General features: G+C 51.4%; 1 protein-coding gene across 1 annotated transcript; it reads right to left on the bottom strand.

Annotated features, from left to right (window-relative positions):
- Positions 1-8,217: 8,217 nt before the first annotated feature.
- On the bottom strand, positions 8,218-12,313 carry LOC132206781 (zinc finger protein 239-like). The gene is made up of 2 exons (XM_059641795.1): positions 12,183-12,313; positions 8,218-11,547 (listed from the first exon to the last, which is right to left on the bottom strand). The coding sequence occupies exon 2, from the start codon at positions 11,309-11,311 to the stop codon at positions 10,805-10,807; it is 507 nt and encodes a 168-aa protein (XP_059497778.1). The 5' UTR covers positions 11,312-11,547; positions 12,183-12,313; the 3' UTR covers positions 8,218-10,804.
- Positions 12,314-12,448: the final 135 nt, after the last annotated feature.

The raw sequence follows: 12,448 nt of genomic DNA, 5'->3' as shown, positions 1-12,448 counted from the left end.
CGGGGCCGGGTTCGGCTGCTTTTGGCTGCAGCCTGTACTGGGGCAAGGGGCAAGGGGTGGGGGCGGTGGATACCCCTCTCTCGGATGACACTGTTTCCGACTGGCATTCCCAGCGCCTCCCTGTCGGAGGGACCCGAGCCCTTGCTAGGGTGATACCTGGGAGGGGGAGGTGCACGGCCCCGTGGTATTTATTGCCGGACTAGTTAATCCGGAGAGCCCAGGGAACATTCGGGGGAAATCCAGGCCCGATTGGTGAGCGGGGGTAACCCATCTGGTTCACCAGTGCCGCTTTAGGACATTTCCGTATGCTTTCTCATCGACGCAGAATCCCTATAGTGTGGAAACAGGCCCTTTGGCCCAACAAGTCCCACCCAGACCCATCGCCTACAACCCAGCTACCTACACATCCGCGGGCATTATGGGTAATTCCCCACGGCTAACCCACCCTAACCCGCACATCCCTGTGCACTATGGGTAATTCCCCACGGCTAACCCACCCTAACCCGCACATCCCTGTGCACTATGGGTAATTCCCCACAGCTAACCCACCCTAACCCACACATCCCTGTGCACTATGGGTAATTCCCCATGGATAATCCACCCTAACCCGCACATCCCTGTGCACTATGGGTAATTCCCCACGGCTAACCCACCCTAACCCCCACATCCCTGTGCACTGTGGGTAATTCCCCATGGCTAACCCACCCTAACCCGCACATCCCTGGGCACTATGGGTAATTTCCCACGGCTAACACACCCTGACCCACACGTCCCTGCGCGCTATGGGTATTTTCCCACGGCTAACACACCCTGACCCACACATCCCTGAGCACTATGGTTAATTCCCCATGGATAACCCACCCTAATCCATACATTCCTGGGAACTATGGATAATTTCCCACGGCTAACCCACCCTAATCCATACATCCCTTGGCACTATGGGTAATTTCCCATGACTAACCCACCCTAATCCATACATTCCCTGGGCACTACAGGGAATTCCTCACGGCTAACCCACCCTAACCCGCACATGCCTTGGCACTATGGGTAATTTCCCACAGCTAACCCACCCTAACCCTCTCATCCCTGTGCACTATGGGTAATTCCCCACGGCTAACCCACCCTAACCCGCACATCCCTGGGCACTATGGGTAATTCCCCACAGCTAACGCACCCTAGCCCTCACATCCCTGTGCACTATGGGTAATTCCCCACGGCTAACCCACCCTAACCTGCACATCCCTGGGAACTATGGGTAATTCCCCACAGCTAACCCACCCTAACCCGCACATCCCTGGGCACTATGGGTAATTTCCCACAGCTAACCCACCCTAACCTGCACATCCCTGTGCACTATGGGTAATTCCCCACGGCTAACCCACCCTAACCCGCACATCCCTGAGCACTATGGGTAATTCCCCACAGCTAACCCACCCTAACCCGCACATCCCTGTGCACTATGGGTAATTCCCCACGGCTGACCCACCCTAACCCGCACATCCCTGTGCACTATGGGTAATTCCCCACGGCTAACCCACACATCCCTGTGCACTATGGGTAATTCCCCACAGCTAACCCACCCTAACCCGCACATCCCTGAGCACTATGGGTAATTCCCCGCAGCTAACCCACCCTAACCCCCACATCCCTGTGCACTATGGGTAATTCCCCACGGCTAACCTACCCTAACCACCACATCCCTGGGCACTATGGGTAATTCCCCACAGCTAACCCACCCTAACCCCCACATCCCTGTGCACTATGGGTAATTCCCCACAGCTAACCCACCCTAACCCGCACATCCCTGAGCACTATGGGTAATTCCCCACGGCTAACCCACCCTAACCCGCTCATCCCTGTGCACTATGGGTAATTCCCCACGGCTAACCCACCCTAGCCCGCACATCCCTGAGCACTATGGGTAATTCCCCACAGCTAACCCACCCTAACCCGCACATCCCTATGCACTATGGGTAATTCCCCACAGCTAACCCACCCTAAACCGCACATCCCTGTGCACTATGGGTAATTCCCCACAGCTAACCCACCCTAACCCGCACATCCCTGTGCACTATGGGTAATTCCCCACAGCTAACCCACCCTAACCCGCACATCTTTGGACTGTGGGAGGAAACCCACGGAGACACGGGGAGAATGTGCAAACTCCACATGGACAGTCACCCGAGGCTGGAATCGAACCCGGGTCCCTGGCGCCATGAGGCAGCACTGCTAACTACTGGTGGATCATTTTTTTTCCATATATTGTCTGATTCTGTTATACTGTGCTGCTAGTTAATTCTAATTTTGTTTAGTGAAGGTTTGGCCTACATGTGACTCTAGACCCCCCCCTTGCCCGCAGCTGATGTGGTTGACTCTGAACTGAATTAGGGATGGGCAATAAATGCTGTCTGACCAGCAATGCCCCCATCCCATTAATTATCTTCCACGGAGATAAGGGACAGGTTTGTGTATCCATTGAAGAATGAGGGGTGATCTGATTCGGAACATAACGGATCCAGAGTGGATGCTGACAAAGTGTTGGTCCATCATCGTTTCATCATGGTTGATATGTTTGTCAACCCCGTTCTCTGCCTCCCCCCCCCCCCGCCCCCACTGCCTCCATAACTCTTGATCCCCCTACCAATTGAAAACCAGTCGTTCTCTACAGCCTTCTGCGGTGACAAGCTCCATAGAATCACCACCCTCTGTCTGGAGACATTCCTCCTCATCTCAGTTCTACAGGGTCTTCACTCTGAGGCTGTGAACACGGGGCCAACCAAATCTGCGCTCTAACCTGAAGAGAGTCCAGAACTCCTCTGTGCTTCAGACTTTTGAAGCTTTTCCCTGTTTGGAAAATAGTCTGTGCCTCTATTCTTCCTACCCGAGCGCATAAACCTCGCACTTTCCCGGACTGCATTCCATCTGCCACTTCTTTGGCAATTATCCCAGCTGGTCCTGGCTGAGAATGGTATATCTCTGACTGAGCAGAGGGTCAAGGATTATCAGGGTTGGGATGGGATGTGGAGTAAGGCCACAATCTGATCAGCCATGACCAGATGGCATGTTGACTCAGTATTATTGAAGTGACGAAGCAAAGAGACGAGAATTATGTTGTCAGAAATGTAGGACTCACTCCAAACTGGATCCACAAACCCAGCTGGTGGGGCAGGAAGCCGCTTCCTTTTTTGAGACAAGCCTCCTGGGGAGAGAATTCCCTGAGTGTCTGATCCACTGAACCTCGCAGTGTCCCGCGACCCTCAGTTATCTGCAGAAGCTCCACACACATGTGCACTCAGTGTAATGCTTGAAACCCTCGCCTTATCATCTCTATTGGATTGATTTTCCCCGATTATTCAATGCTATAGTGTCACACAGCACGGAAACAGACCCTTTGGCCCATCTAGTCTGTGCCAAATGTAGTCCCAAACTAAACCAGTCCCACCTGCCTGTGCTTGGCCCATATCCCTCCAAACCTTTCCCATTCATGGACTTGTCCAAATGTCTTTTAGACGCTGTAATTGTACGTGCATTCACCACTTCCTCTGGTAGTTCATCCCACACACGAAACACACTCTGTAAAAAGAAAATTGCCCCATGTGTCTTTTTATTTTAAGTGTCTCTGCTTTCACCTTAAAAATGTGCCCCCTGAAGTCCTCCATGATAGGGAAATGACTGTTAACCCTATCAATACCCCTTATTATGTTAGAAATGTCGCCACTCAATCTCCCAGGCTCCATTGAAAAATCCCCAGCCTTAATTCCAATTTGCTAATAATGAGGCAGTGATGTGGGCAAAGGATCTTTCATTTCACTAATGTCCTTCGGGGAAGGGAACTGCCATCCTTTGACCTGGTCTGGCCTACATGTGACTCCAAACCCATAGCTAATATGGCAGTTAGGGACAGGGCAATAAAGGCTGGCCGTGTGAGCAATGCGTTCATCCCGTGAAAGAAGTACAAAACACATTTCTAAAACAATGCAGGGTCTTAGGTTCACCTGATCTTGAAACAAATGGCACCCCATTCATTTGAGACATCTGTGTTTTCTGTGCAAAGTCATTCAGGGCCGGTGAGAAATACTCACGACAAAAATTCACAATAAAAGATTAAGACAACTTTTATTTGTGACCGATTATTAATCGCATTTCCTCCATTTCTGGACGTCGCTTGGCTGATAAGGGAGTCGGTCAGGATTTTGAGAGTAACCGGCTCTGTAGCAGCACGGGAAGGCTTCTTGCGGATGGAACGTGATCGAGCAGAAAAATTCTCCCACATCAGATGAGCAAAGTCAACGTGCTTGTGAGAAGTCTTCAAAAAATAACGCGTTGCCTCGACTGAAATCCAAAACCCAATGTGACTGGCAGTTTGTTTGTGTATGAACGGGAGGGGCCCTATCTGAATGGTTGTCTAGGGGTGGGGGGAGCAAGATTGAATGGGGAGAGGGATTCACCCGCTTGATCCCTGGGTTTACCCTTCAACGCACAGAGGTAGACACAGACAGTTGGTCACCATTACACTCCTATCTAACAGTGAGGTGCCTGGTGACTCTAACAGAGACTGGCACTGAATCCTGGCCTGAATACAAACAGGTATGCCTTGTGACTATTTCGGGCAGTGCAGACAGAGTATTCCTCTCTCCGTCCATGCCTCGTGGCTGCGATCGTCGATCACCAGGAGGACAGCCCCTCACCAAGTCACGCAGCACAGAAACAGACCCTTTGGCCCATCCAGTCCATGCTGACCTCGCCCCACCTGCCTGTGCTTGGCCCATATTCTTCCAAACCTTTCTTAATCGTGTAGTTATCTCAACATCTTTTAAATATTCTAACTCACTTGCACCCACCACTCCCTCTGGAAGTTCTTTCCTTACACAAACCACCCTCTGTACAAAAAAATTGTCCCCATGTCTTTATTTAAATCTTTCTCCTCTCACCTTAAAAAATATGCCCTCCAGCCTTTGAACTCTCCTATCCTGGGGAAAAGACCCTTTCTACTCACCTTACCTATAACCCTCATGATTTCATAAACCTCCTTAAGATCACTTCTCAACCTCCCATGCTCTGGTGTAAAAAATTCCCAGCCTATCCAGCCTCTCATTATAACTCAAACCCTCCATTCCCAGCAACATCCTGGTAAATATCTTCTGAGCCCTCTCCAGATTAATAGTATCCTTCCTATAAACAGGGTGTCCAGAACTGGACACAGTTCTCCAGAAGAGGCCTCTTCAACATCCTGTACAACCTCAACATGACGTCCCAGCTCCTACACTCAAAGGTCTGAGCATTGATGGAGGTTAATCATCACAGAATCCTGTCAGGCCTTTTAGCCCATCAAGTCCATGCTAACCCAAACAGCATCCCATCCAGACCCCTCCATTTCCCATGGCTTAACCCACTCTGCCCTGCACATGTTCGGACTGTGGAAGGAAACCCTCGCAGACATGGAGGGGGGAGGAGGTGCAAACTCCACACAGGCTGGGATGAAGGAGGCTTCCTTCCGCAGCCCAGCCAGTAACAGCGCAGGCCGTGCCCTGCTTCTGGTGCACCAGGACTGTCAATGTCCATGACATGTTTTCACACCACCCCCATCCCTGGCCATCAGCCTCTTCTTTTTCCTTCATTCATTCATGGGATGAGGGTGTTGCTGGCTAGATCAGCATTTATTGCCCATCCCTAATTGCCCAGGGGGCAGTTAAGAGTCAACCACGTTGCTGTGGATCTGGAGTCACATGTAGGCCTGACCAGGTAAGGATGGCAGTTTCCTTCCCAAAAGGACATTAGCGAACCAGATGGGTTTTTCCAACAATCGATTCACGGTCATCATTAGTTTCTTAATTCCAGATTTTTTAAAAAAATTGAAATCAAGTTACACAATCTACCGCAGGCAGGATTCGAACCCAGGTCCCCACAACATCATCTGGGTCTCTGGATTAACAGTCCAGTGATAATAGCACTAGGCCATTGACTCCCCATGATTCTGCTCCATAAGTTTTGCTGAGGTCCCCAGTGACGCTTGTGGCTCAGCCCCACGCCTTCTGGAGCCCTCCCAGGTCTGCCGCCTGCGGAACATGTTTCCCCAGTTGTGCCCGGTTCATCTCAGACAGTGATGCTCACCACCTCGGGGAGGTGATGGCATAGTGGTGTTACTGCTGGACTGTTAATCCGGGAACCCGGGTTCAGGACCCCATCCCACAGCAGAATTTGAAGTCAATTAAAAAGTCTGGAATTAAAATGTCTAACGATGACCATAAATTCATTGTTGGTTGTTCGGTGGGTGGGGGGGGGGAACCCCATCTGGTTTACTAATGTGATCCTGACCTGGTCTGGCCAACATGTGACTCCAGTCCCACAGCAATGGGCCGTTGGGTATTTTATGATCAGCCATAAATGTTTCTGAATGAATTTGTCAAACAACAGGGATCTCTCCCAGGCCCAGCTCGGATTCCCCATCCAACCGAACCAATTCTGGATCTTTTCTCCGACCCGCTTTCAGTCTCCTCACGGTCATTGCTTCAACGATTCAGCTTCCTCCCGCAGTGAGGATCTGTGTGTTTGACCCTCCCTCAGTCGTGGCTTCAGCGGGTCAGTGACACGAACCACCTTGTACTTATGCTCTCGGAGTCTCCAAGCTCCAGCTTTTGATTCTGGGACAAAGTTGCGATCTGGGAGAGTGAATCAGCCCTACCAGCTGGCAAACCATCACTAATTCAAACTTGTCGGACAGGAGGCCTGCGACCAGCGGTGGGCCGCAAGGATCGGTGCAGGGTCCACTGCTTTTTATCATTGGGATAGATGAGTTGGATGTGAACACAGGAGGTACGGTTAGTAATTTTGCAGCTGACACCAAAATTTGAAGGTGTAGTGGACAGTTAAGGAGGCTACCTCAGAGTTCAATGGGACTTTGATCCGATGCAGTTTAGCTCAAATAAATGTGAGGTGCTGCATTTTGGAAAGGCAAATCAGGGCAAGACTCATACACTTAATGGTAAGGTCCTGGGAAGTGTTGCTGAACCTTAGAGTGCAAGTTCATCGTTCCTTGAAAGTGGAGTCGCAGGTATACAGGGCGGTGAAGAGGGCATTCGGGACGCTCACCTTTACTGGTCAGTGCGCTGAGTACAGGGAGTTGGGAGGGTCATGTTGTGGCTGTACAGGGACATTGGTTAGGGCCACTTTGGGAATACTGCGTTCAGTTCTGGTCTCCCTGCTGCAGGGAGGATGTTGTGAAACTTGAGAGAGTTGCAGAAAATATTTACAAGGATGTTGCTGGGGTTGGAGGGTTTGAGCTACAGGGAGAGGCTGGGGCTGTTTTCCCAGGAGGGTCAGAATCCAAGGGGTGACCTTATAGAGGGTTTATAAAATCATGAGGGGCATGGATAGGGGTGAATAGACAAGGGTAGCAGAGCCCAAAACTAGAGGGACATAGGTTTAAGGTGAGAGGGGAAAGATTTAAAAGGGACCTGAGGGGCAACTTTTTCACAGAGGGTGGTGCGTGTATGGAACGAGCTGCCAGAGGAAGTGGGTGGGGGCTGGTACAGTTACAGCATTTAAAAGGCATCTGGATGGGGACATGGAGAGGAAGGGTTTAGAGGGTTGGGGGCCAAATGGGACAAGATTAATTTGGGATATCTGGTTGGCGCGGACGGGTCGGACCAAAGGGTCTGTATTTGTGGGATCTCTCATGCGGCCTCTTTCTTCGCGCTGAGAATCTACGATCTGTCAGAGATCTGCTCTCAGAGGCATTAGCCCTGGGGTCTTCAGAAAGCATTTACACCCAGCACCCGCTCTGAATCCCACTGGAGTGGCACATGCTGTGCCTCCTGTCCCAGGGTCCAGGTAATTGTCAAGATGCCTTTCAGAGCTGTGAAGGCAAATCTTCACTAAACCTGAATGACTCGCAGTGTCGATAGCCAGGCCAGTGAAGTTTGGGATCTGCCTCAGACTGGAGTCCGAGTATATCTCTCGCTTTGCCAGCACTGCACATCTCAGGCACCTATGCTGTTGCCTCGAGCTTGCCCGAGACTCCATTGAACCCACCGCTCGCGAGTTCATTCTCCGTGAACATGGGCTCTGTCGCCTCCAGGGGGTAATCTGTCTGTCTTTACTATCCTGCCGACTGCAATCGAGCCAATATTAAGCCCAGCCTCTCACTCTGGTCATGGGTGAATCGCCACGGGTCACCCCTTAACTTGGCTACACACTCAGAGAAGCCTACAGACAGACTCGTGTTCAAACAGTGATGTAAACTTTATTGCATGTCGCAACCAAAATAGCTGAAGTGAGCGAGTTCCGACACTCAGCCCCGGCTACTGCCCGATTAATGGTGGAACTTAGCCGAGATTCCACCAACGGGGCGTCCGTTTCTGGAAGCGTCAAGGGATCGATCCTTGCGCAGGGCTGGACTTCAAAGTCCTGCTGCTGAATCGTTCCGGAGCTGAATTCCGACAGGTGCAATTCTTCTCTCTTTCGAGTCTGTGGGGTGAAGTTCCCTCCGATTCTTACCCACGCCCCCTCCCCTCCCCCACCAAATGTTGGTGACAATTCTGGAGACCTCAGGCCTGTAGCGTACCTTATCAGAAGCAGCTCCTCTGCTCCTTGTGAGCATTCAGGGTTAGCTGCCCGTCCTGCGGTTTCAACCCCCTTTATGTCAGTCCACTTCTTCTGCAGCTGGCTTAACTGTCCTTTGGTCACCAGGCAGCAGGTTACGAAGAGCTCGCTATCTCCTCTGTCCCAGGTAACAGCTCGTTTCTGTTGTTTTGCCTCCATTTTCTCAGGGATGGTTAATTTCGTGCATTGCTTTTAATTCCCTTGCAGTGGTTTCTCTTCATCCCTTTCATCAGTTTAGCCCAGAAAGAGCCATCGCTGATTCTTTCAACCCATGAAATTCTGAATTTCACACCATCTCGCCACATTCCTCTCTGTATACTCCAGGAATAATGATCGCTCCCGGGATACTCACTGCTCCTGGGATCCGTTGCCCGGTTTACGGGGAGTTTGGAGAAAGACCTCACTCGCTGACAGCTCCTGAATGACCTCTGTCTGCCAGTGGGCAGAGGGCGAGGCCGTCCTCGCTCCTGCCTCTCGCAGATCGGCACGAAGCCTGGTGGCGCCGTCCGGTTTACACTCCCCCCCACCACCGCCCCGGTCAACCCCGACACCCCACCACAGGGCTCACCCTCGCTGTTGCTCCTTTCCACAGGGAGGCTGAGGGCGGGGGGAGGCCTCGATGATGTCAGTTACATCTGCAGGGATCGAGCCAGACCCGGTAGGGTTCAAATTGGGCCCGGTGGAGGCAGTGAGGCACCCAGCCAGGGCCCTGGGCAATTCCTCCGAGCAACCCAGATTCAGTTCCCCACCCACTTTAATCTGGGAAGGAGCCCCCACCGTGTACCTCGTGAGCTGCTATTCAGTCACCTTTAGAACAGAAGGACATGCTGTCGTTGGGGAAGACGGGAATACAATTGAAGGAAAGCTCGATACAAATCGGAGGGAGAACAGGATAGAAGAAAGTATCAGAATTACACGATAAATGGCGGAATTCTGAGGAGCACTGACATGCAGAGGGATGTGGGCGTACAGGTCCACAGATCCCTGAAAGTGGAATACAGGTGGATAAGGTGATCAGGAAGGCTTACAGCACACCTGCCTTCATTGGCTGGGGGCATCGAATACAAAAGTTGACGAGTTAATATTACAGTTTTAGTGAGGCCACATTTGGAATATTGCACACAGCTCTGGCCGCAATGCTACCAGAAGGACGAGGAGAGTTTGGGGTGGGTGCGGGCAAGGTTTACCAGGATGTTGCCTGATTCGGAGGGTTTTAGTAATGAGGAGAAGTTGAACAAACATGGGTTGTCGTCACCAGAAAGACAGAGGCTGGATGTGGGGGCTGGGGGAGGGGGGGTGACCCGGAGGAGGGCAGCACGGTGCGACGCTGATTGGCTGAGGTGGGGAAGATTTGCATCAGTGCAGTCACTGCTATCAGAAGGTGGACTTCATCAAGACTCTCTCGAGGGAGGATACAGTCCCTGGATGGGGTGGGGTTTTAGTTGGCGTGGGCTTGGAGGGCCTGCTCTCGTGCTGTAACTGGCTTTGTTTGGGGGAGGGTCTACAAAATTATGACAGGCACAGAGAGGGTGGGTAGTCAGAGGCTTTCTCTCTCGGTTGGACAGGTCAACCACAAGAGGCTCAAGGTGAGAGGGGTCAAAGTTTGGGGGTGACGTGCAGGGGAAGATGTTTCACACGGCGGGAGGGGCAGTGGTGTCTGGAATGCACTGCCACCAGAGGTGGTGGAAAGCAGGCGTGACGGCAATGTTTAACACTTATCTGGATAGACACACGAACAGAGGGTCTAAGTAAGGATTAGGGGTTGGCACAGGCTTGGTGGACCGAAAGGCCTGTTCCTGTGCTGTATTTTGTTGATATGCTGACTGCGTGGAGATGAAGAGGGGCCACTAGAGGCTCATGCACATCATAAATACTGATGGAGTCCAAGTGAGCCGACTGGCCCAGCCCCGTGCTGGAGAGTCAACGTGTGTATCTGTTTTAGATCCACTTGTAGTGGCAGGACGGACAGTTGTCAACGTCCAGGATGAGACAAAAATGTCCTTCAGAAGTTTCTCCAGATCATTTCAGTGGAAATGTGCAGTCCCAGGCTGAAACAGCATCAGCTCCAATGGAAGTGAAGTGGGTGAGCAGTCCAGCAGATAATGGGGCCCTCCGGCGCTCCTGATCCACCCAATGAATGGGCATGGTTCCGTCCCGGATATGACTCCCAACAGCAAAATCCAATCCCCCCTCCCTGGCACCATCACTTATGGAGTTGCTGGTGTCTCCGCAGATTGCAAGACTGGGTGAAGCCCTTCCCGCACACCGGGCAGGTGAACGGCCTCTCCTTGGTGTGGACCCGCCGGTGTTTCCGCAGGGTGGAGGAATCACAAAAGCCGTTCCCGCACACCGAGCAGGTGAACGGTTTCTCCCCGGTGTGGACGCGGAAGTGCAGCAGCAGGTGGTAGGACCGCGTGAAGCCCTTCCCGCACACCGAGCACGTGAACGGCTTCTCCCCGGTGTGGATGCGCTGGTGCAACAGCAGGTGGTGCGACTGGGTGAATCCTTGGCCGCACACGGGACAGATGAACGGCTTCTCCCCCGTGTGAACGCGCTGGTGTACCAGGAGGTGATGTGACTGGGTGAAGCCCTTCCCGCACTGCGTGCAGGTGAATGGCCTCTGCCCCGTGTGGAGGCGCCGATGGATTTCCAGCGCAGACGGAGAAGGGAAGCCATTCCCACATTCCCCACATTTCCATGGCTTCTCCATGGGGTGGCTGTCCTCGTCAGTCTCCAGGTTCAACGATCAGTTGAAAATCCGCTGACACATATGTTGTGTGATTTCTTTCTTCAGTCTGTGACACTGGTTAACCCTCTGATAACTGGAACACTCTCACTCAGTCTGTGTAATAGACAATATTCACGTCCTGGTCAATCAACAGACTGTCAGACCTTGTTTGATGGTTGGTTTGAGATTTCTGTTTCAAATTCTTCTCTTCTAATATCCTGTGAAAGGAGTTGGCAAAAGTCATCATTGTTAGTCCACACTAGAAAATCACAACACACGATTGTAGTTTCTGTGGAACAGTCTCTCGTCTCTTAATCCCCAAGACCTATACGTAGATCTCTATGTAGGCGTAAACCTGCAGTGTAACGGGCCGTCGAGAGGGAATGGGGCTGACTGGATTCCTCCACTAAGAGTTGGCATGTACTCAAGTTGCTGAATGGACCTCTTCTGTGTGGTATTGAAGACATGTAATATCCTGCAGCACGGTACTACAAGACCAGAAATAACTGCAAATGAAGCATTTACATCCACAAACACTACATCAAACATGTAACATATAACCTAGGCTGATCTCTGTCTTACAGTAACACACAGTTCTCTTACATTTCAGTCTTCTTCTGGGAAAGCTACACTTTCAGGTGTGAATTTTTGGAAAGAAGCAGTCTTTTTGAACTTCTTCTGTGTCATACTCACTCTATTACTGGAAACACATCCAGCATTATACTGCAAGACCTAGATTCATGATAAATGACATGAGGCATATCTTTGCTCTATTATAATTTTCGGTACAACAGATATTTCAACGAATGTTTAATGTTTTTACCAGTCGAGACAGAGACAGGCTGAAACTAACCCTTGCAGAGAATGCTCCCTCCCTTGGATTCAGTCCAGTTGCAATAAGTGAACAGTCTCTCCCTCCCGGGATAAGAAATGGAAAGGGGGAGACATTGCTCCCAGACGTTGCACAGAGGATGCAGTTTCTCTCTGAAGCTCATTGGATAACTTCCGCATTGTGACGTCTACCATGGAGGCGGGTTGTGTTCGACAAAGCCAATTAGAATCGCTGTGGTCGACGGTGCCGTCCTCGCGTTCCAGGCCCTTTGTCTTCCATTGGACAGT

This window comes from Stegostoma tigrinum, chromosome 43, assembly GCF_030684315.1.
Source record: "Stegostoma tigrinum isolate sSteTig4 chromosome 43, sSteTig4.hap1, whole genome shotgun sequence".
Taxonomy (NCBI): Eukaryota; Metazoa; Chordata; class Chondrichthyes; order Orectolobiformes; family Stegostomatidae; genus Stegostoma; species Stegostoma tigrinum.
The sequence above is the reverse complement of the archived record's forward strand: the minus strand, read 5'-3'. Positions and strand labels throughout refer to the sequence as shown.

Coding starts and splice junctions, on each gene's coding strand:
- LOC132206781 (XM_059641795.1), bottom strand. CDS start 11,311: ATGGAGAAGCCATGGAAATGTGGGGAATGTGGGAATGGCTTCCCTTCT.